Source organism: Oreochromis niloticus, linkage group LG22 (assembly GCF_001858045.2).
Source record: "Oreochromis niloticus isolate F11D_XX linkage group LG22, O_niloticus_UMD_NMBU, whole genome shotgun sequence".
NCBI classification, from domain to species: Eukaryota; Metazoa; Chordata; class Actinopteri; order Cichliformes; family Cichlidae; genus Oreochromis; species Oreochromis niloticus.
The window spans coordinates 29425936-29449204 of NC_031985.2; the positions used below are offsets into that span (position 1 = coordinate 29425936).

Here is a 23269-nt window from a genome sequence, read left to right on the forward strand (position 1 = left end):
ACTATGTTGATTTGTATTCCTTATTATACCCAAATGACACCCATAATCATGTGTATATATCCTCCAGTGTTAGTCTCTCACTGGTAACCTGAGGCAGTGTCATGAATGTGTGTCTCCCTCTGCAGGAACCTGCAGGAAGAGCACCAGCTGCGTCCAGCCTCGCTGCCAGCCATCCCCAACCCTTTCCCTGAGCTCTGCAGCCCAACTGGATCCCCTATTCTGAGCCCGATACAGACCTCTGACAACCACGTAAGTTCACCTACACGCACGCCACCTGCACCAGCACGCAATCACTGAAAATGGTACAGCTGATTTGGTAGAGGCGCATGCGGTCAAGGGATTGGCTAAATTTTTGTTGCTCATGTTAATTAGATCTTGCATTTGTGTTAGTGTGTGCGTACACCACGTGTGTCTTTGTGTGTTTTCAAACCAGCTGACTGGCCTGTTATGTGCGGGTCAGAGCAGCATGTGTTGACTTTGGCTGCGCACATCCTTTTTATCCATTACAGAACAACTCAGCCGGGGTTATCTGGCAGCACATATGTGTGTGTTATTGTGGAATCATCATCAATCACATTTACACACACATGCAGACATGTGACGGACATGTTTTGCTGTGGAAGAACGAGGTGAGCGGCGTCTCCAGGATGCTGCGGACAGAGTGCAGACTTCCCGTGGCAGAGCCGGGAATACGGCTGGGAACATCTGCAGGTCGGATCTCTCTGAACCTTCTGAATCCGTCTGCTGGCTCCGGCAAGACAGGCGCCCTTTTCCGGTTCACACGCTTCAACCTCGCTTCTTAGCGTCACGTCGAGAGAGTGTGTGTGCGTGTGTGTGTCACAGCCTTGCCCTTCCTTCCCCCTGCTGAGCCTCCTGTCCCAGGAATGTTCCATCCTCCTCAAAGATGTTTTCAGGATGCCCACCCTGAACAATAAAAGTTATTTTAGATGCTTATTCGCTCGCTCGCTCGCTTTCTTTACATCCACACGCGCACATTTTTTTGGTGTTGTTAACGCAGTTATACACACACAGGTGGCATTGTTCAGTTCACACACGCACAGAGACATGTGATAAGCCAAAGCATTATTTTTGCATTTCGTTGACATCATCTCACAAGGTCTGGAGTCAGAGAGCAAGTTTGCAGTTTGTACAAAGGGTCTTTTGTGTGCGCGGTCGAGTCTGTGAGAGCTGACTAAACATTGCTTCATTTCTCTTTCCCAGATCATCTTCATTTTGTCCGCAGTTCTTGTTTGTTTAGCGAGCCAAATAACCAGCCAGTAGCAGTTACGTTTATATTTTGCTCTTATCTCACGCGGTTTTAACTTGTGTTTTCTGTCCAGTTATCCATACAGATAATGGCTGAGAGGCTTGGCATCATTTCCATTTGTCTTTGCTTCATTTTTCATTGCTTGTGACCACTTTAGAGCAGGCAGGACATTCTTTAACAGTGCTTAATGGCACAAAAACAGGAAGGCGGTAGTATTTCTTTTTAGGCGATAAAGCTTGTGGAAGGCGTAAAAAGCATGTGGAAAAATCACCTCTAGCATTCCACCATGTTTATCATAGTCAGCAAAAGCATTTTGTCCAAAGGAGGAGAGGAGGTGGCTGTGAGAATGATAAATGTGTGGCTGAAGGTGATAGGGATCATGGGAACTGGACACCACCCATGTAAAGAAACATCTCCACTGATTGTCAGCAATGATTCATTAATAAATAACTGGGATGGCTGTGTCAGGCGGGTGGATAGCCATCGAGTTTAGCATGGCCAACTTCTTTACTTTGGCTTCTACCTCTTTGGTTTGGGGTCTCATAACTGGTGCTTGCAAGATAGTCCACAATTAATTTTTTTAAGCAATTTTAATCATGTTTTCAATCGCAGGAGTCTAAGCAATAGATATAGTTCAGTTTTCAAGAGGTTTATAGCAGCAGCCTTCTGACATGTTCGATCCTCCCAACCAGCTATTTGGCTTAACTCCACTCTTAACACTTGTTGTAAATATTTTTTGGAAACTGGCGCCATTGAAGGACTATGCCTTGCTAAAATGCTAAAGCCTCATTCATGCAGGCTTAGAGACCAGCCTGAATGGGTGTTTGCTGGCTGTTGTCAGTGTGAAACTGGTTGCAGAGAGGTGTAACATCCTACACAGAAACCGTCCTTCTGCTAGCAACCAAAGTAATCACAAGGAAGTTTTGGGTGCGACTAATTTCACGAGGCGACAACCAGCAACCACTCACCAGCTGGTCAGGAAATACACATTTTTCTCTAATTACTGGATGTTGCCAGGTTAGTCTCCAAACCATAATCAACTGAGGTCCTAATCAACCAATCAGCAAAGTGCTAAGGTTTTATGGACAAAATTGAAATCCCTGAAAGAGAAATGAAGGAATACTGATATTATATCAAGTCCAGTCCCAGTCTGACCATATCACGAGTCTCAATCAAGCAGCTCCACAGCCACATGTGGCTCGTTTGCTCACCTCCATGTTACCTGGCTTAGAGAAAAAGAATATTACAAATGTGATGAATATAAAAATAGGAAAAAAAAATCTTATTTTTATTCATGATTCTTCAAAATAATTCATCAGCTGTAAAAGAAAAAATAATAACAATAATAATTTTAATATAGCTCTAATATCTGTGTCATAGCTTGCGTGTGTCATCTGACACCATAAACTCTACATTTTGCTGAACCTAGTGCGTCTAGCATGTATGTAAACACATGAGGACTAGTCACGATTCCAAAATTTTATTTGAAACTGACTAACAAATTATAGCGGCTTTCGGTTTAGCCTGTAGATCCTTTTTTTGTTTTGGGTGTTGACCTTCTGGAACATATAATTAATAATAATCTTTGTGTAAACTTAACTAGGGCTTAAGTAATCATTTAAGCAGTTTAGCTAAATTTGTCAGTACTTGATTAAGTACAGGCAAATATGACTTTGGCTCATTACTAAATACCTGCAAAAGTCATGTAACTTGCTGTAACTTGTAACCAGCGTGCTTCATACTGATTATAATGCCAATAAACGAACTGGTGAATGCGTTAATGCTTATTTTTCTAAATGTCTGTGTTAGCTTTGTTGCTGAGCACAGTAGACAGAACAAGGCTGATGTTAGCATTTAGCTCCAAGCACTGCTGTTCCTGAGTACACTCTCACAGAGCTGCAGTCTGTGGGCAGCTTATTTACTAATTTGTTGACTGTGTAAGATCTTCCTAAACCAGCCTCCTATTGATTGGGCTGCTTTGGGGCATGCCTTTTGAAACATTGTACACTTTAATAGATTCTAATGCTCTAAAATGAGCTCTTTCTAAATCAAATTAAGTAAAACGTCCACTGATCAAATTTCTTAAATTCAGCAAATTTAGGTTTAGACTGTCTACAGCATGGCCTTTCAGCCTTTCACGGTATTTTGTGTAATGTTATATCTAAGCTAACAGAAAGTTAGCGAGTTTAAATTTGACTGGTGCTGGAGTAAATATGTGCATTGATATGTGCAGATCAGGTGAATATATTTAAGCCTGAGGAGTGCTGAGTATGACTTACACAACAATGCAGATGGGACCGTTAGACTTGCGTGCGTTGGTCTGTAGACATACTTGCATTGTATTTGCATTGGCAAAGGTTTATCAGAGGATCTCGCCCCCTCCAGCTGTAGAGTTGGAATCTGGACATTCTTCACTGAGCTCCGTCCTTCTCAAAGCGATATGCTGCTCACATTGTGAGCCAGTTGAGCAGTGTCCTTGTAGAATCGTAAGCAGGCTATCAATATAAAAAAACCCATCCCCATCAGATTTGTGAAGCTTTCTTTCAGTGGTCTGATTGTTCTGGATAGTGGACTGGATAATGGCCATTTCCCACGCATGTTGTTGCAGTATTACACCATAGAGTTCAGTCATGTTCCCCTGGCTTTCACAAGGATTTGGTCAGGTTTTGTCTGTCATTGCTGGGCAAATGAGTTTGCTTTGGCACCGCGACCGTGGCTGCAACGCAACTTGTGCTTTTATTTGTGGCCAGAGAGGGCATTACGAACATCAGTGACAGCAGGGAGCCCCGGTAGTTATAGAGACCAATCTCTCAGCCTCAACCAAAGCACCGAAGCCCCATGTGTTGGCTAACCTCCACTCTTTTGAAGTAGTTAGTGAGCAAGACACCGAACTCTTTTCACTGACCTTGACCTCTGACCTCTTCTGGAAAGATTTAAGAGAAAAGAGGGTTTTAATTAAAAAAAGGATGTGAAAAACCCATTTTCTCATGGTTTGTTGTTCAGCACATGGTTTCATTATTGAAATATTTGATGCTTGCAAAATATTTCAAAGGTTAAAGCTGATTATGTACAAAGAGGAATCATACTTGGCTGCGGTCTGCGGTCTTTAGCTGTGCCAGCGGCAGGTCTCTAGGGATGATTTTTCAGCAGTGTTGCCACCACTTTGGTCCAGACTCAGAAATCAAAACAACTTCTCAGAGGGTGAAATCCGATGGCTTTGTATCTCCGTGTTATCTTAATTTAGTCTTTTAACATCAGACCATCCTAAATTAAGAGTTACTTATTGGGGCATAGCAAATTAAACACGCTGTAATGGCTAGTTTTGGCGAGTCCTTAATTGAAACATTAAACAAGAATTTAAGGGTTCAGATTCTGTTATTGTTATCTCTTATTGATTCCTTATTGATTCTCACTGGGTTCTCATTGGCTTTGAGAGTCACCACCACTGATAAACAGCATATCAAAGACATTACATTCATGCAGATTTATTGTTTGCATTGTGGTCAAATCTTTGTGCATGTTGGAGGCATTTCTTAAAAGTAATGGATTACATTACTTGCTATAATACCTGTTACATTACTTTCATGTTACTGTATAAAATAGCTGAAACACAATGTCATAGAATTACCATTTAACAGTTTAAACCTGAGGCTAGAGTCCTGCACACCAACACAAATCCCTATTCTAATGAGAACACACGTGATCTTTCTCTTAGTATTACATATGAACACAAAGCCAACAACACAAAAAGACTTCAAAGTGATCTCCACAGTGATTTCACTTGGAACAGGTAGAAACAGAGACTGCAGCCTGACTGCTCATCAGTTTGTTACCTGTTCAAGTTCAGGCTGTGGCTGCTGGGCCGGGGTCGGCGTTGACTCAGTGTGTTAACGTCACTCTTGGTTCTTGGCTAGCTTAGCGTTAGCATGCTGTCTGTTCAGATGCTTGCAAAAAAGCTGAAGTCGTGTTAGCAACATAATGCGTTTGTGTCTGTCCTGGATGCACTTTGCTCTCCATAACGCTGTAGACTGCGCCGCTGTCACCTCAGCCACACGAACTGAAATCAGCTGATTGTAGCATGAGTGCAGGTGGAACTGATGAGTGGGATCGATAGGCAAGCAGACTAACAATTCCCCTAACAAGTCCAAGGAATAACTACTGGGAACCAGTTCAGGCTAACCCAATAACTGCTTCTTGAGTCCCATCGTACTGTGGAGCTGTCCTTGAGCAAATGTCTGCAAACATCAATGAACTGAAGCAATGCTGTAAAGAAACGTGGCCCAAAATTCCTCCAGGGAATGTGAAGATAAAGATAAGAGAAAAAGTCAAATAGAAAACAATTACTTGTGGCTAAAGATGGTTCTAAAACCTGCTGAATCATTTTTCACAGGGCTGTGAGTACAAAACTTAAGTATTAACTGGTACACAGAAGTTTTGAAACAATTTATTTAAATAAATAATGCAAAATATTGTTGTGAGCAGCTATTTAATAGCTGATCTGTATGCAGTCATTATTCTTAGAAAGAAGTGTTAATAGCAGATTCATGTGGTGATCTGTAGCACTGTAGCTGTGTTATTAAAAACTAATTTAAGACTAAAGCCCTGAGTCATTCAGTCTCTATTTAGTACTCCTACCTCCCTCTTTGTATGAGGTCAGCTGATGTACTTCTGCACGCAATGGTCTGCTGACCCACTGCAATCAGATAAGGTGCATGTGTGTGTGTGTGTGTCTCTGTGCGTGTAAAGATGGCAGTGAAGCTCACCCAAGACAGCCTGTAATGACAGGATGCACAAGCTCCTCGTTACATAGTCACGAGGTCGCTGCATAGTCTCGCATAAATCATCATGCTTTGTGATCAATTTTAATTTAGTTACTTACCTGAATAGGATTCAGTACAGTTATGTCTGTGTGTGTGTGTGTGTGTGTGTGTGTGTGTGTGTGTGTGTGTGCATGTGTGTGTGTGTCATGATGATTTACAGGACTCCGACACACATACTCACTCAAGCTTGAATGTAATTTCTGAGGATTACATGGGTCATTCCTGTTATAATAGACTGTAGATTCGGTTTTCCCATTGAAATCATAATAATGAAGGGAAACAATGTTTTAAAAAAAGAAAAGTCTTCTAAGGGATTCAAAATTTAGTTGCTAGTGTTGTAATATTGTGGAAATATTTCCCTGAAATGACCTTGGTGTTCTGCTGCGGGAACTTTTTGCATGTTCTCTGCTGAAAAAGCAGTCACAGCGAAGCCTCCGTAGATTTCATCACAAATGAGGCTGTAAAGCAGAGCAACAGCTGTATCCACAGCTGCATCCTCCTGCTCTGGCCATTTGGGGGTGCTGTACAGATCAGTGCTCGCTTCAGGTCCTTTTCTCCTAGTTTGGAAGACAGAAATTCTTTGTCGGCATCTGATTGCAGCTCTGATATTAACATGCGCTCAATCCAGATTCCTGAAGAGGGAGTTTACCCACATTCTTTGGACTTAATCAAACAAGATCAGTGAGACTGTGTCCTCTACATGACCAAACTATGCAGCAGGTATTGATTTTGCTGTGGAACTGGGGAATGGTGAGCTCAGACAAACCAGATGAAAGAAGATGTGTGGAAGGGATGTGGACCTTTGCATGGAAAGAGAAAGCACTCTTTTAACTCTGTGTGGTGGAGTTAGAAACTTGATGTACGTTCTGTCTTACTGGATCGATTTCACTGTGCCCACATGAGCGATCTTTAAACCCGAAAGGTTCCTCGAACTGAACAGTAGATATCCATCAAACTTTTGGCTGACATACGCTTGTGCATGTGTGTGTGTGTGTGTGTGTGTGCGCACGTGTGTGTGGGACAGATGGCGTGCCCTGTCCGTGGTGGGTCGCAGGGAAACGAGCCACTCGATGAGGTTCTGCGATGGCTCTCCAGTGAGGTAAAATTGAGTTTGGCCTGTCTGCAGAGCTAATCAGCTCTGTCTGGCCTGAAACCCGACCACTCAGACATGAAAGACAGATGACGCTGTAACAGAGCAGGGTGGGAGTCACCAGCAGACGGCATTCAAATACTGGCATTAGTGATGGGTGTGTTAGCCGACTGTGGCTGCATAGTCAGCTATCAGTGGAAGAGTTTGTTTCTGCTGTAATAAATTTTCAGTGTTTGAAAATATTCAATTGAATTCAGTTTTATTTATATAGCACCAAATCACAACAACTTTCGCCTTAAGGCTCTTCATATTTTAAGGTATGGACACTACAATAATGCAGAGAGGACCAAAACAATCAGACGAACCCCTTTCAGCAAGCACTTGGCAACAGTGGGAAGAAAAAACTCCCTTTTAACAGGAAGAAACCTCCAGTAGAACCAGGCTCAGAGAGGGGCAGCAATAAACCTGCAAAGTTTGAAGGGGACTAGATGAACACTTGTCAAGATGGAAGAAACAGATGTCCATAGAGACGTTTCTCACGTGCGTCAGTCAGATTTTTCATTTTGCATTGGATGATAACAACCCATTAAAAATGTTTAGGAGACTGGAAAACATGTGATGCTGAAATAAGCTCCTGGTGGAACAATTCAGGTGGAGTAATGAAGTTATTTATTTTTTTTAAAGATAAATATGTGCTTATAAAACATTTGTAATAAGTAAAATTCAGAGAGGGTTCAGTTCCAGTTAAGGGAAATGGAAAATTGTAGGTATTTGTTGTATTTCATCCTCTGTATGCAAAGCCAAACCCCCTCACCAAAAAACTTTGAACAGGGTCCAGAAACACTGCTGCCTTCCATGGTCCAAACGTCTCCTTAAGAATGCACTGAAGCAAAGTGAAAAACTGTCCTTTTGTCTGACCAATCAAAAATTTGGATTTCTTTATGTTAATTTATAGGCCTTGCATCATCTGGGTTACAGAGGAGAGGGGACACCTGGCTTCTTAACAGCACACAGTTAAAAAAAAAACAAAAAAACCCAGCCTGTTTGATGGTACGGCCTCATTGATAATACCAAGCCAATACATTGTACTGTATGTATATTACAGCAGCCCTACACCTGTGAGCCATTGGACTACATCTAGCAAGATTTGAAACATCAAGGACAAGAATGGGGTGGTGGTGGTGCTCCGTCAGTGTCCAGGCGTTGCTGTCAACACTGCAGTTTGTCCCAAACAACATGCTTGGGAACTGGAGGATGGGGGTTCTTTTTAAAAGTGTCGCATGCATCATTTGTCATTTGTCGATATTATTTAAAATATTTAGGAAAGTCTGCCTGCTGGTGAGCATTTGCAGCTTTTGTCTGTTTATATGGATTGTGCTGCTGGCTGCACTAAATGGCCTGTGTGCCAGAAAACAGGAGAATGAATCTATACACTGAACATTTCATGGTTGATGATCAACAAGAATCACATTTATATACAGTATGTATGCAATTTTCCATTTCTCACAATGGCCAAGAAATAGTAAAGCCTTCCAGAGTTTATCAATTGTGCCACTTAAAGTTTTTACATGACGGAAAAAAACATGTTAAGAAGTTTCAACTATGCTCCCTGTGGATCTTCTCACAGTGACATTGGCATGGATTTACACAGTAAACTCAAAGTGTGTGTGTGTGTGTGTGTGTGTGTGTGTGTGTGTGTGTGTGTGTGAGTGTGTATGTGTCACTTTTAGCTTGTGGTTTAAGGTCCCATAAACTTCCTGGTCAAGTGGGTTTGACCCTGGTGTAAGTTATTTTGTTTGACCTCTGACCCGATGTGTGCAGTGTGTGTGCACGTGGGTGTCTGTCCATGACCTTTCAGGCCGGTATATTGTTGCCCACGGCCCTCTTTACGTGTGTTGTGTGTGTTGCTATAAACAGCAGGAGGCGTGTAACCTCAGCCTCAGCCTGGAGAGAGATGAGAGGGAAGTGGAGGGGGGCGGCAAGGTGAGCTAAGTTTCATGATGGAAAGATGAAACTAGGTAAAGGGATGCGTGGCGTAGGATTTTAAACTTTCCAAGGACCCTGGCGGTAAAAACATCGACTAAAAAAAGTCGAAAAGACAAATTAAAGACTCAAAAAGTGAGCTCATTATCTCTTCCAATCTTTTCTCTCATCATATTTGGGATTCTGTAATATCTGTAATCAACATAAGCTCAGAAAGAGCTCTTTGTTATACTGATGAGTGCCAAACTGCAGCATGAGGCTGGAGCAAACATCGAGCAGTAACGTTTAGGAAAAAAAAGGTCCTGGAGCTCGTCTTCATAGTTTACATTTTGTCTTCCTCCTTTGTACCCGTGTGTGTGTTGGAGTGCATGCACCTCATACTTGGCGTGCACACTGGGCTGGCCTGTGCTCTACACATGAGCCTGATTATGACTCAGTATTGCATTACTGACATTCCTCCATAGCTCTCGCTCTTTTCTCTTTCTATTCCTCTCCGCCCCCCCTCCCTTCTTTTTCTTTATCGGCATGTTTCTTTTTCCTCCTTCCACCTCTGCTGAGGCCGGCCAGATTTGCTGAGCAACCTACCCGCCTATCCATCCATCTATCCATCCCTCCATTTCTAGCCCTCCCTCGAACCCCTCCACCCCTTCACTCCCACCCCAAAGACTGTTTGCCCAGCCGGCACGTGATCCGCGCAGCTTCAGATCGAATCACCCCAACTTTTCTTCCTTTTTTTTCCCTTTAAGACTTCCAGCTGCCTTCTCAGTGACCCTTGAAGCCGTCATTGTGCGTTACACATGTTGCTCTGGTCCTAACACCGTCTCACAGTATTTCACGTACAGCTGAGGGGGAGGAGAGGAAGAGGAGGGAGGATAAGCGGGAGGGAGGGGTTAGAAATTGAAACCATTAGGCAGCTCAAAGAAAATGTCAGTGTGTGTGTGTGTGTGTGTGTGTGTGTGTGTGTGTTTGCTCAGTGATTGGCTTAGTAGTTTGAGCTTGTTCTTTCTGTCCTCGTGCATGTGAGGAGGTGTGGGTGTGTTTCAGGGAGAGGGACTGCTACTTTTGGTGCGGCGCCATCAGTAAAAGGAGCTGACAGTGTTTTGTTTTTGGGAAGTCGGGTTTGGATGAGAGGATTGAAAAGCAACCCTGAAGATAAGAATGGTAGCATACGTGACAGGTAGCAGCTCACCGTTTTAAAAATCCCACACTGGGTTAATCCCGTGTGAGGAGACGAAGGGAGGGAGGGGAGTGGTGGAAGAGGAGGAGGAGGAGAGGAGCTACTGTTCATACCACTCCTCGCAGCTCAGTCTTTATGCTGCCCAGGACGAGAAGACGGGAGAAGTCGGGGGCTGTCTCTCTCGCTCTCTATCTCTCTCTTCCTCTCTCGTCCTTCCTCTGTCACTTCCTCCCCCTTCTTTCCTCTTACCTCTCTAGCGCTCTCCTTGCCAATCCGTCCCTCCCTCTCTCTCTCTCTCTCTCTTCCTGACTTCCTCTCCTCTCGCCTCCTGTTTCCCTTCCCCTCCCCTCTCTCTCTCTCTCTCTCTCTCGCTCGCTCTGTCCCTGTGTGTCACTGGAGAGCCTCTCAGTGTGAAAATGCCATCCTGCTCTCCAGACTGTTGCCTCTTACAGGCTGTGGAGGTAAGAGACTTCTGCATGTGTGTGTGGGTGTGTGTGTTTGTTTCTTTTATGGGTCTCTGTCATCAGCTTTGTGTGTGCGTCTGGTTGCCAGTTTGCAGTGACAGGGATATTTGCATCCCCCCCCCTCAAGTCAGTGTGTTTAAAACTTTTCTCAAACAAACTAATGCGTCATAAATGCAGTTTTTTTTCCCCTCCTTTGTGGCATCTGGGAAGAGAGGAGGCGGTCTTCGGGCTCTGCAGGGGCAAAGAGTGCCGTGACGTTGTTTCTGGTTGCGCTGGGAGTCTTTCTCCATGTCTGCATGCTGTTGCTCCTGACGCTCTGTGTCGTTTCCAGGCCACCGCGGCTGCCGTTTTTACGTATTCCCGCTCTACAGGGGCCTTGGTCCGAATTCATTTTTCGTGCCCAAAACCCCAGCCGCCCACCACCTTCCAGCCCCTCGCCCATCACTAGGTTTTTCTCGTTTCATGTAATTTTCAACAGTTGCTCCCTGGTTGGCCGTCTGTGAAGTGCAGGGCAGCCGAATCCCCCGCTGTGACCAGAGGATGTTGGGACGTGGGCGTGTGAGAACACACACAAGAGCCACCTACCATTTCTGAGATTTAGAAGATAATTTTGCCGCTGCGGTTTGCTCATATTTGTGAGGGCAATCTCTCCCTATGTGTGTGTGAATCTGCTCGTAGAGTGGTGTGAAGCAGCTGGCCTGTGGTTATCTGTGCAGCAACACACTTGAAGAAGCCAAAAAAAAAAACAACACCCGGCTTAAATGTCGCTCTGGGCACTTTGGCTGAAATGGTTCAAAATGGCGCAACACTGGGAGGTACTTTGAACTCTGCCCGCTTGCTGCTCCCAGCAGTGACATTTTTAATGACAATATACAACACGTATAAATCCACCACACGGTTTCGCCATCAAAGTTCAAATGTCGGGATGGGGGGGCAGATTTTTAAGCTTTTCCAAGCACAGATATACTCGTATGTGAGGGGAAATGTCCGTTTCGCTGACGTACGTTTGCTGCGGACAAAAAGGGCTGAACTAAACACTTAGGCACCGGCCAGCCTTTCCTGGACGTCATCCTTCTTCTTATTTTAAGACCTTCTCGTGTTCGAGTGACAGAATATTGCGAACGGGACCAACCAGAGCACCTGGTTATGGAGGTAACTGCAGCTGGTGATCTGTTGTAGTCTCAGCTTTTGTTTTTCCTTTCTCTGCAAATGCAATTTCCTGACAGCAACTCCATGCCTCATACGTGTTTCTGAAAACATGACCTTTGCTGCTGTCATGTACACATATCCCCATCATCCCTCTTGTGTGTGTGTGTGTGCTTTCAGATAGTGAAGGTGTGGAGCGAGGATGGGGCCGGTAAAGTCGTGGAGATCCCAGCCGACATGACGGCTCGAGATGTGTGCCAGCTGCTGGTCTACAAGAGCCACTGCCTGGACGACAGCGCCTGGGCGCTGGTGGAGCACCACCCCATCCTCGGCATTGGTAAGAATCTCAGTGTTCTGTGTGGATCCCGGTGCGGACAGCGATGCCCGATACTCGCCTTTTTTTCCTCCTTTCTTTTTTGCAAGAAAAGGGATTAAAGCTACTTTGGTGCATTTTTTTCGTCTTATATTGTGTTTATGCAGTGATGAAAAGGTGATTAAACACCATTAGAAGTTTCAGTGAGGTCGTCAGATTGTTACAAATCTGTTACATTATAACATTTTCTCAAAAAAATGGGAGCTTTGATTTTACTTTTCTGTAGATTAAAAGGAAAAACAAGCATGTAGGCCACATAATGCGATCCATGAAAAAAGGACGTTTTTTTCTTGTAGCTTCTAATAAGAGAATAAAAGCTTCCTGCTAAATCTCTGCATATTTGCCTTGCGTGTGCTTTTCTGCAGGTGTGTGTGTGCCTGTGTATTCACTTGATCACAGCACCAGTGTTTGCATAGCTATACCACTTGAGAGGGAGGTGTGGTGCTTGTAGGATTAAGCATTTTCCATGTTCTACTCACATGCTTTTCCCTCCCAAATAGTTTGCTCAGAGAGAGGGTGGGGGGAGCGAGAAAAAGAGGTAGAGGGGGCGGGAAAAAAAAGGAAAACATAGGACTCGTGCTTTGCTTCTTCACTTTTGCCGTGTGTCCCTTTTGAAGCTTTACTTTTTTTTCTTCTTCTTCTCTGGGTCTGCCTTTGTCCTCAATGAGGCTTTCCTCCTCTCGAGTCGTATTTTTAGAGTCAAAGGATTGCTTTGTGCTTTCCTGCTTGATCTGCATTTCTCGGAAAAAAAAAGGGCACCGGAGCGATGGAATGTGAGGTGAGGAGAGGAGAGGAGAGGGAGGGAAGAAGGGAAGGAGAGATGAAGGGAGAAAGAAAGAGAGAGACAGACAGAAGGTGGGGGTGGAGGGTGGAGAGGCCTGGGACTGAAGCGTCATACCAGAGCCGCGAGGAACCAATCGCCGGTCTCTATTGGACGAGCCCCTAGCCTTTCTAGCCAATCAGCCCTTTCCTGACTGTCCACAGGAAATTCCCCCGCTTGTAGCCAACGAGGGCGTGCACGAGCGGACGCGCGCAGAGTCCAGACATTTCCACCCCTTAACTACAGCCAGAGCTAAGCAAGAAAAAAAAAGAAGTGAGTACAGCTTCAGTTTAGAAATGTGTGTTTGTGCCTCAGTGAAACAGGAGAACCCTGCATGCACGTCCACGTCTAACTGGAACATCCCGCCACTATCAAATTCTTACCTGCCTCACTCTGAGATCATATGCCCTCAACTTCAAGATAGACGAGGACACACACACACAAGCACGCACACACACAAAGAAAGTAACTGGGCCTCAGTGGTGCACAGTGAGCAGGTTAGGTCTATCTGAGCCTTTAATGTGTGGTTGTGTGTTTGTCTGTGGTTTGTACTTTGCTTATGGCTTTGCTGCTCTCAGCAATCAGCCTAAATAAATGACATCATCTTCCTGCAACCCCCCCTCCTCCTCCAACACCGCCACCTTCACCTCCTCCCTCCCCTGCCTCACAGCGCTTCTTCCTTTTCACCGCCCCTCCTTATTTAACCTCTTAGTTCCTCGCCCGTCTCTTAGTAACAGGCGAGGTTTTTTTTTTTTAAAGTATTTATTTCTTGCTGCGTCATTGTACACAATGCTGATGTCGGGGTTAATGTGGCTAAATTCCTGCTGGAGACATCTTATATGGATGTCTGCATGTTTTTAATTCATGGACTCTGGCATAGTAGCTTTCCATGAATCACAGTTCAAAATAATCCTTATTATTATCTTTGTTCATCCTCTATCTGAAACAAGCCAGCATTCTTCTGATTGGCAGCAAGCAAACAAAAGGGTTTTGTATTTATTCGTATATGTCAGCAGCTTATTAATACTCTGTGACTCTGCGAGAGACTTTAAAATAAAAATATCCTTCGACGGTTCCAGTGTATGGCACATTTCACTGGAATTCAGGTTCACCGCCTCAAAAGCTGTTTTGTTCAGCCTGCTAGGGGATGCAGTTACAGCTCACAGTAAGTCCTTTAGTGACAAGGACACTTCTAAATATGCTGTCAACACAGGAGGGAGGAAAAAAAGTGGAAATGCATGCAAAAGAGCTGCTTGTTATGCTGTGGATGAATCCCTAAAATGAATTTAAATAAGAACAATGAACGGTGTTTTTGACATGAAAATCTTTTTAGTATACAAATGAGCCCTAAAAGCCGCGCTCGCAGATTTAAAACCAGACGGTTTCTGTCAGACGCCGTCCCCAGGGGGCAATTTCTTTTTTTAACATTGCCTGTTTCTGTGCCCTCATTCAGAGAGATGTGTGGAGGACCACGAGCTGGTGGTTCAGGTTCAAGCCTCCATGAGCGGTGACAGTAAATTCCTCTTTAGGAAGAACTATGCCAAATATGAATTCTTCAGGAACCCCCTGGTGAGTCTCTTGCATCCCTAAAGTGACCTTTCTGTGACTGCCTCGGTTTAGCACGCATCCCCCACAGAGCCACGTAGACACAGCAGCACACACACACACACACAAAGAGAGAGAGAGGGGGAGAGAAAATTGGGGTTCAAAAGGTTTTTCATCTTTTGATGTTTTTGAAATGCAGCGACAAATTTGTTGCTAGCAGCCAGCACCTCTGTGTTTAATAGTTTTAGCCAAAAATTAGAGGATTGTCGTGTTTTCTGGGTTTTTAAATCACCTTTTAGTCATTTTTCTATTCATGAATCGTCAATTAGTATAAGACAAAGAGTTGCAGCTGAGGTTTTAAGCCCGCATTACATGACGGGTAAATGGCAATGCTAAAGTATTTTAGCAACACCCTCTGCGTTTCCCGTTTCATTCTTCCTCCTGGAAGAAGCTAACGGTTTCAGTTAAAACTCATCATTAGCCTTTTATCCTATCTTCAGACAAGTGCTAAAATCTCAAAATGCAAAGCTGTTCGTCGTTTTTTTAAAGACGTACACGTCCCTACTTCTGGCAGCCAGCAACTCGGCGCCGCGCGGCCTGCGTGGCATCTTTTCTGGCGATGTGGACGCAGCGTGGGGCTGTTGCTGTTGTGTGCTGGCCGGGTATACGGTGACATTACTGCTGTGGGTGATTTAGGTGTGTGTCAGAGCCAGCAGGTGACCTCAGCTCTGTGGTAATGAGCACAGTAAAACACAGGAGTGCTGGCCACGGCTTGTCAATCACGCTAAGAGTAGCGCTGCTGGTTAAAGGGGATTACATCAGCGGGTGAGATCATACTGCATCTACTCCGAGGGCTGGAGTGCCCTCTCTCTCTGTCTCCGCACCACTTTGGCTCTTAGTCCTTGTGTTGATTGAATACTCACACATCCCATACACACACACACACACACACACACATTCTGGATAGAGAAGCACTATCCTAAGTGGTCTGTAGTGCCTCTCTCTCTTTCTTTGTCTCTTTGTCTCTCGCTCACTGGCGATCTCCGTGTATCTTTTCCATCCAGAACTTTTTTCCGGAGCAGATGGTGGCTTTTTGTCAGGAGTCTGATGGCTCAATTCCTCCGTCACAGCTCTTACAGGTGAGTTGATGACTCAGTGAAGCAATACTACGAATTATACGAGCCCTGATATCTCAAGAGCGTTACCATCTGTTCATCCAAAAATGTGCATGCGCATGCACAGACAGATTATGGTGCTGCGCTCCATTTGCTTCCTGATTTTTAGAAATATAAAATACGCTGCCTCATTATTTCACTGCGATATTCATTTTTAATTCAGATTTTCATCATGATCTGTTTTAAAAGCAGAGACCCAAACAGTGCTGTATTCACTTCCCCTGCAGCAGTGCTATTATAGTTATTTTTATGTCATTTTGGCTTGTTGTTTTTAATTCAGTTTAGTTTTTAATATTTGAAAATGTTTGTTTAGTTTTCTCTTAGCTTCAGTTTGAGTTTTAAGGTCACAGGTGAGATTTTGGGAAAATCATCACAGTTATTGCAGTAAAAACACAGAACGTGTTGAAAGCGGTTGACTCCTAGAGACTTGTAGACTTTCAGCAAACACGTCCACCAATGCCTCATCAGGCAAGCTGTAATAAAGCTTTTTACCCAACTAACAAACACTAAAAATAGGGATATTTATTTTAGTTTGTTTTCCAAGTTCACCAAATTGTTTCAGTTAATTTTATTGATTTGTATTTTATTTTAGTTAACAAACCATATTTAGTTTTGGTTAATTATAATATCCTTGCCCTGCAGCAGTATTAACGATAGATGCTGTTGTGCGTTCGTTTTCCAGAACTTTCTGAACTCGAGCAGCTGTCCAGAGATTCAGGGCTATCTGTATGTGAAAGAGCCTGGACGCAAGTCCTGGAAAAAGCTCTACATGTTCCTGCGCCGCTCCGGCCTTTATTACTCCACTAAAGGAACATCCAAGGTGAGAAAGTATTGCTTTATTGATTGTGGAAGTGGTGGGAAGTAAACTATATTTAGGGCTGGTCAGCTGCCCAAATCTGCCTAATGTGTGTGTGTGTGTGTGTTTGCGCTTATTGTGCATTAGCTTAAATCATATATCGCCACCCTCACAACCTCCACAGGAACCCCGGCACCTGCAGGTACTCTCAGACCTGGAGGACAGTAACGTCTTCACCGTCATCACGGGCCGAAAACTTTACAACGCCCCCACAGACTACCAGTTCTGCATCAAGGTAACACACAAACAAACCACAGACTGTAAATAAAGATGCAGCCACAGTGACATCACCCACTGGTTTGTGAAATCATGTTTTGAGGCTTCTGATTTTTAGAATTTTAGCCGCCTGGTTGTTATTTTTGTGGAGCCAGAGGTGACTGCGTTTGGGTGGTCAGAAAGCTGCATCCATAAACAGATATGTGCTATATTTAGCTATGATTTCATCCTAATTATTGCTAAATAACATGGAAGTAGATCTTGACTCAGCAACACTGAAGCTAAGAGTTCTCGAATAGTTTGTTAGTAGTGTTATCACACTTCGGGCCTTATTATTAGCCACATAATTACACACAAAATGCTCCAAAAGGTACCAACAGCACAAACACAGTTAAAGTGCAGTGATTCAGATTAGCTGAAATGTAGCTCAGTGGGCAGCTAGCGGCTATAGCTGCTAATCTGCTAATACTGCATAACTTTCAACTTTAATAAAGTTTCAGTGCATCAGTTACAACACATCTCACTTCTCATTCTGTTGTTATAGAGGAAAGAACTGGCTGAACAGACTGTAAACATGCTTATTTCTGCCTGGAAGTTGTGCTTTTTAACATGGGAGTCTGTGGGGATTGGTTCAGTCTTAGAGTCAGCCTCTAGTGGTCATTACAGGAAGTGCAGTTTTTAACGTCAGGGCTCCCACTAGAGATGAATATTGTTGTTCTTTAATAGCTAAAAAAATGTCTCATTTGATTTTTTTCAATATAAAAAAACAGATTTTTTGACAGTTTTGAAATCTTTATTTAAAGTCAGTCCTTCTCTGCATATGTTGTGTGCAGTGGGCGTGTCTGTGAGGACACATGGGTTTAAAACAGCACAGCAGGGGTTTAAACACACCCTCAGTACTGTGCCCCGCTCCGGGTGGTATCTGCGGTGGGTGTACCTGCTGATCTGGGATAAGCTCAGTGGGATAAGCTGGGATGGCACAGGGAATCTGGCCCACCTGACCTCTTCACCTCTCTTTTACACACACACACAAGCACACACACACACACACACGTGCTAGACGACTGGCGTGTCAGATGCTGTCAGCGGGGGTGACAGTGCAGGATTGGGTGAGGGATTTTTCTTGGTGGGGTGAGGGGGTGGTGGGGTTTGTTGCCATGGCGACATGAATGAATTTATCAGTATGGGGTTGTATTTAGGGAGCAGTGTGCCTTATGCCCTTGTTAGTGGTGGAAGGAGAAAGGAAAAAGTCTAAGCTGTGATTTTGGAGGGAGTTGCCTGGAAAGTCGCAAATTACAAGGATTGTAGTTTGCGACTTTCATAAATCATAAAAAAATAGATTTTCCTAAACTTCCTGTATTGCTTACTTTTATGTTATTTGACTGCATGCAGTGTTTAAATATTTCAAAAAGATTGGTTCATGTGGAAAATGCTAAATTCTTTGCAGTCGACTCCTGATTGCCACTCAAACCCCCAAAGCAGTCAGAGCTTTGCTGTGATTAGAGCGCAGACCTGTGCTGCCGAACACAACAGTGGCTGTGCTCTGGCACGGTCACATGAAGCCTTATTACTGTTCATGTTTGCAATGTGCATCTCGTTAATCTAATTCCCCGCTGCGTCCTCTGTTTGGTCGACAGCCCAGCAAAGTGAGGAGCGACTGCAAGGAACTGAAAATGCTGTGTGCGGAGGACGAGCAGAGCAGGACTTGCTGGATGACCGCCTTCAGGCTGTTCAAAGTAAAAACCCTGCACTTTTCTTGTGTCGCAGTTAAACATTAATGAATTAGTCGGTGCTTGGACGTTAAGCTGATGCCGTCTCCTCTCTCCTGCCCCCGCAGTACGGGATAGTGCTGTATCAGAGCTACAACGTGCCCCAGCAGAGGAAGTCTAACCTCTCGCCTTTTACTGCGCCTGTGGTGAGGATCTGCTCTCTGTGACATCGCCTTATTACAATTCTGCTCTACCAGCAGGGACGAATCCATTGATGCATGAGTTAGCTGATAGTAAACTTGGGACGAGGCTCAAACCTTCTTAAGAGGAAAAAACTTGTTTTATTGAAATTCTGAAATAGATTATTATATTCGGATGACCAGGCTACTGCTGACGTTTGCTGCTAATGTAAGCAGACAGTCCCGGCTCCTGCAAATAAGTGAATATTTACATACTGTTCCAACACATGTACAGGGAACAGGAAAATTGTTTTTTGCAGGTGTGATGTGTAATCCCCTCGCACCATGAGGTGTTGAAAAAGGTGTCATAAGCTCCTTTGGAAAGATTGTGAATAGAATTAAGTTGCAATTCTCCACAATTGAAGTCTGTGCCCTAACCTTTTGAAGATTAGACACTTCTACAGCGAGTTAGCCTGTGTTTAAAACTTCACACGCATACTCACAAACCCCGCTATCCAAAGGTATTAGGCGATCAGTGGCAGCTCACAGCTCACACTAAAAGCAGTTCCACTCAGTTTTCCTGATGTTTCCTGAACTCAGCGTTCAGTTTAGAAGCTGACGCTGGGTTTGCCACTGCGCTTGTTCAATAGAGTAATGGTGTATGATTATCAAAGCTGTTAGGAAACGGTTAGAAAGACCGTGATAAAAAATAAAGGAGTCAAAATTAACACAGCAGATCTTCGAGCACTAATTTTTAATTAATGTAACTTCTTCTGAAAGGTTTTAGGATATAATATAACAACGACTCCTAAAAATGGAAAAATGAATGTCGGATTATTTTGTGAAGAGTAATATTATAATATAATATAATATTATGTTTATTATAAGAAAGTCTCACAGCCAGATATCCAGCAGAGGCTTGTGCTTTTCCTCAAAAGGGGCATTTGTGTGACTAAAGTGGGTCTGTGTGCAGACAGGATTTGTCATGCTCCAGTGAGTGTGTCTGGTTTGTTTGACCCTTGACCCTTGTCTACTACCCCTCCACCCTTTTTCTTGTATGCCCCCTCCCTCTAACCCCCACCCAACCACCATCACCCTCCACCCACACTGCTGCCCTCCAAACAGCGAAGCGTATCTGAGAACTCCCTGGTTGCCATGGACTTCTCCGGGCGGACCGGTCGCGTCATCGACAACCCCATCGAGGCCCAGAGCGCCGCCCTGGAAGAAGGGCATACCTGGAGGGTAAGCAGAGGGAGCTTGGATTCTGTTCTGCAGGGTGGGGTTAGATAGGAAGTAGAGGATATCTGACTAGAAGTGCAAACGTTCAAGCCGCAGCTGCTTTATGTGATTACCACAGAATATGCAGGAGTTTCCCAGTATATTTAAAAATTGACTGCTTTGATGGATGGTATGCACTGAAGCCTTTCATAACCTACAAGGATGCCTTTTCTTTGTGAATTAAAGTGTGTAGTAGTTGCACTTTACCAAAGCTGTGCATCCTTCAGTAGAGTGTTTGTTATTGGACAAAAAAGAATTGAAACAGTAAAACATTCCTGTGTTTGTTTTGGTCCAAAGTGATGTTTAAACATAGCTTAGTTTGCCATGAGGGTTACACACGTGATGGGCGTGGCTTAGGGACTTTGACTAATGCAGGGAGTTTTGTTTTACATGATGATATCTAACGATAAATGTGGTGTTTATAGAAAAGGAGCCAGCGTATGAATGTCCTGGGCAGTCCCAGTCCCCTGCATCCATCTTCTCTGAGCACAGGTACTCTCATGTGACACTGGCCTAGCAATAACACCATGAGCAGTATAAATACATTTACAAATATATGTATAATGTGGTTGTGTCTGTGTGTGTGTGAAAAATTTCCTGTGTTTTTTAGTGATTCATAGGACACAGGTGTGGTTTCATGGTCGTATCATGAGAGAGGAAGCCCACAAAATGATGATACAACAAGGCCAAGTCGATGGGTGAGTTACGACATTGTCGAATGGAGAGTGCTCCTCACGTGAAGGCTCCGGCAGGAAAAAAAGGATTAAAGGAAGATAATTTTGTCAAAGTAGTCCAAGTGCTGTCAGGATGATTGCGCTTTGGTTCGTCAAAGAAACAACACACACACAGCGAGTTTTAATGCTTTCCAGAAACTGCAAAAGAACACTGCTCAAAAAATTACTGGAGCACTTTTTAATCAGAATATTGCATCAAGTCAGTTAAACTTCTTGGAATTGATGTGGTCAGTTTAGTAGCAGAGGAGGTTTTAATCAGTTTCAGCTGCTTTGGTGTTGATGAAATAAACAACAGGTGAACTAGAGGGGCAACAATGAGACAAACCCCCAAAACAGGAATGGTTTCACAGGTGGAGGCCACTGACATGTTTCCCTCCTCATCTTTTCTGGCTGTTTCTTTCACTAGTTTTGCACTTAGCTTGGGTCTGTGTCACTACTGGTAGCATGAGGCGATACCTGGACCCTACAAAGGCTGGACTGGCTGGACAGTACAAACCAGTCAAGATCAATACGAGCCATTACCAGACGATTTGCTGTGTTTCCCAGCAGTCTCAAGAGCATGGAGGAGATAGGCAGTTACTCTGGGAAAGTTGGACAGGGCTGTAGAAGGTCTTTAACCCATCAGCATGACCAGTATCTGCTCCGTTGTGCAAGGAGGAACAGGGTGAGCGCTGCCAGAGATACAAAATGACCTCAAATAGGACACTGGTGTGAATGTCTCTGACCAAACAATCAGAAACTGACTTCATGATGCCTGAGCGCCCGACATCCCCTAGTGGACCCTGTGCTCACTGCCCAGGACATTGGAGCCAGATTTGCTTTTGCCATAGAATACCAATTGGTAGCTCTGCACTTTTCACAGATGAGTGCAGGTTCACCCTGAGCAAGTATTAGAGACATTAAAGGGTCTGGAGAAGCCGTGGAGAACATTATGCTGCCTGTAACATAATTCAGCATGACTGATTAAGTGGTGGGTCAATGATGGTCTGGGAAAACATATCCATGGAGGAACACACAGACCTCTACAGGTTAGGTGACAGCACTTTGACTCCCATTGGGTATCAGGATGGAATCTTTGGAGCCATTCTCAGACCCTACTCTGGTGCTGGGTGGATCCTGGTTTCCTCCTGTTGAATGGGAATCTCTGATCTCATATGGTGAGAGTATCCACTCAATTCCTGGAGGATGAAGAAATTGATACCATTGACTGGCCTGACCTAAATGCAACAGAACACCCCACATTATGTTCTATGTTTCAGTCCATCTGAGCAACCAGGTTGCACCTCACACAGCCCAGGAGCTCAGTCATGCCCTGGTCCAGATCTGGGAGGAGATGCCCCGGTACACCATCCATAACCTGCTGCATCATTTAAAATTTTCAGGATGTCTTTGAATTCAGCTTTCTGTAGGTTGATCATTTAGTTTTCATCAAACGATGTGGCATCCTTTCATCCTAACACATTGCCCAGTGGAATAATATCCAACGTGGGTTTTTTTCAGTTTAGATATGATGTGTTTTCAAAGTGGTCCATTAATTTTTTGGGGCAGTATATTCAAGGTGTGTATTATCGAGCATATGGAAATTCATGGTAGATATTTCAGTCCTTTTTATAAGGTGGTTGAACTAGTTCTCATGATGTAATCTTTTTCTTTCAGGTTATTCTTGTTGCGGGACAGTCAGAGTAATCCCAAGGCATTCGTGCTCACCTTGTGCCACCACCAGAAGATCAAGCACTTCCAGATCCTACCGGTCAGTGTGAAGCAAGAAAAATGTCACCGCCTCTGTTAAGATGCACTGAAATGAGAAACGGTGTGAAAATGACACAAATTTGACTTCTTGTTATAGTCTGACTGCTAAACTGCAGTCACAGTCTCAAAAACCAGCTGCTGTGGCTTGTCGGCATCACCGGCAAAGGAGTATATTTGTCCCCGCAAGCAGGTCCATCTTTAAAAATAGTCTGCGATGCAGCTTAATTCTATAGTGTAAAAAAACCCTACGGTAGACTCTGCCCAGCAAGCCTGCTACACTCATTTAACATCACCACCAACCCGTTTCCAAAGTACGCTGTGCTTTTTTAAGATTTTAAAATGTGTTTTTTGCTTCCTCCCAGGCAGCCGTGTGCTTAGATTTATTTTGCTGCAGGACAGTAATCAGCTTGAAACAGCTCAGAGGGAACAGATCACTCAGTTATTGACAAAGATGTAGTTGCATGCAGCAAGTGTTTTAACTTTATTTGGAAAAAAGGTATATATATGTATTTCAGGTTGATTACATTGAACTGATAATAGATGGCCATTATCGTCCAATGGAGTTTCTGTCTGTTCAGTCAAGTCTTAATGTTAAAAATGCCCAGTTGATAAAAATCATTCATCTTCATCCATCCCTGATATTCTAGTGTGGATCAAAGTGACTGATAGACAAACTAATCTGTAGGAA

General features: G+C 43.9%; 1 protein-coding gene across 6 annotated transcripts in view; it reads left to right on the top strand.

Moving 5' to 3' along the window:
• The window catches only part of LOC100694675 (growth factor receptor-bound protein 10), a 49305-nt gene that overhangs the window by 19891 nt on the left and 6145 nt on the right, over positions 1 to 23269 (top strand). For 4 of the 6 annotated variants that reach the window (XM_005450796.4, XM_005450794.4, XM_019350584.2 and 1 more), the window contains 12 exons: positions 126 to 249; positions 12128 to 12284; positions 14594 to 14709; positions 15750 to 15824; positions 16543 to 16680; positions 16841 to 16951; positions 18570 to 18668; positions 18770 to 18847; positions 19946 to 20062; positions 20524 to 20590; positions 20709 to 20796; positions 22489 to 22582. In XM_005450796.4, coding sequence (XP_005450853.1) covers positions 126 to 249; positions 12128 to 12284; positions 14594 to 14709; positions 15750 to 15824; positions 16543 to 16680; positions 16841 to 16951; positions 18570 to 18668; positions 18770 to 18847; positions 19946 to 20062; positions 20524 to 20590; positions 20709 to 20796; positions 22489 to 22582 — 1264 coding nt within the window. Of the gene's footprint in view, positions 1 to 125; positions 250 to 8902; positions 10799 to 10818; positions 11954 to 12127; positions 12285 to 14593; positions 14710 to 15749; positions 15825 to 16542; positions 16681 to 16840; positions 16952 to 18569; positions 18669 to 18769; positions 18848 to 19945; positions 20063 to 20523; positions 20591 to 20708; positions 20797 to 22488; positions 22583 to 23269 lie in introns of those variants that run through there. The other 2 variants (XM_013270480.3, XM_025902263.1) reach the window with 2 other exon arrangements.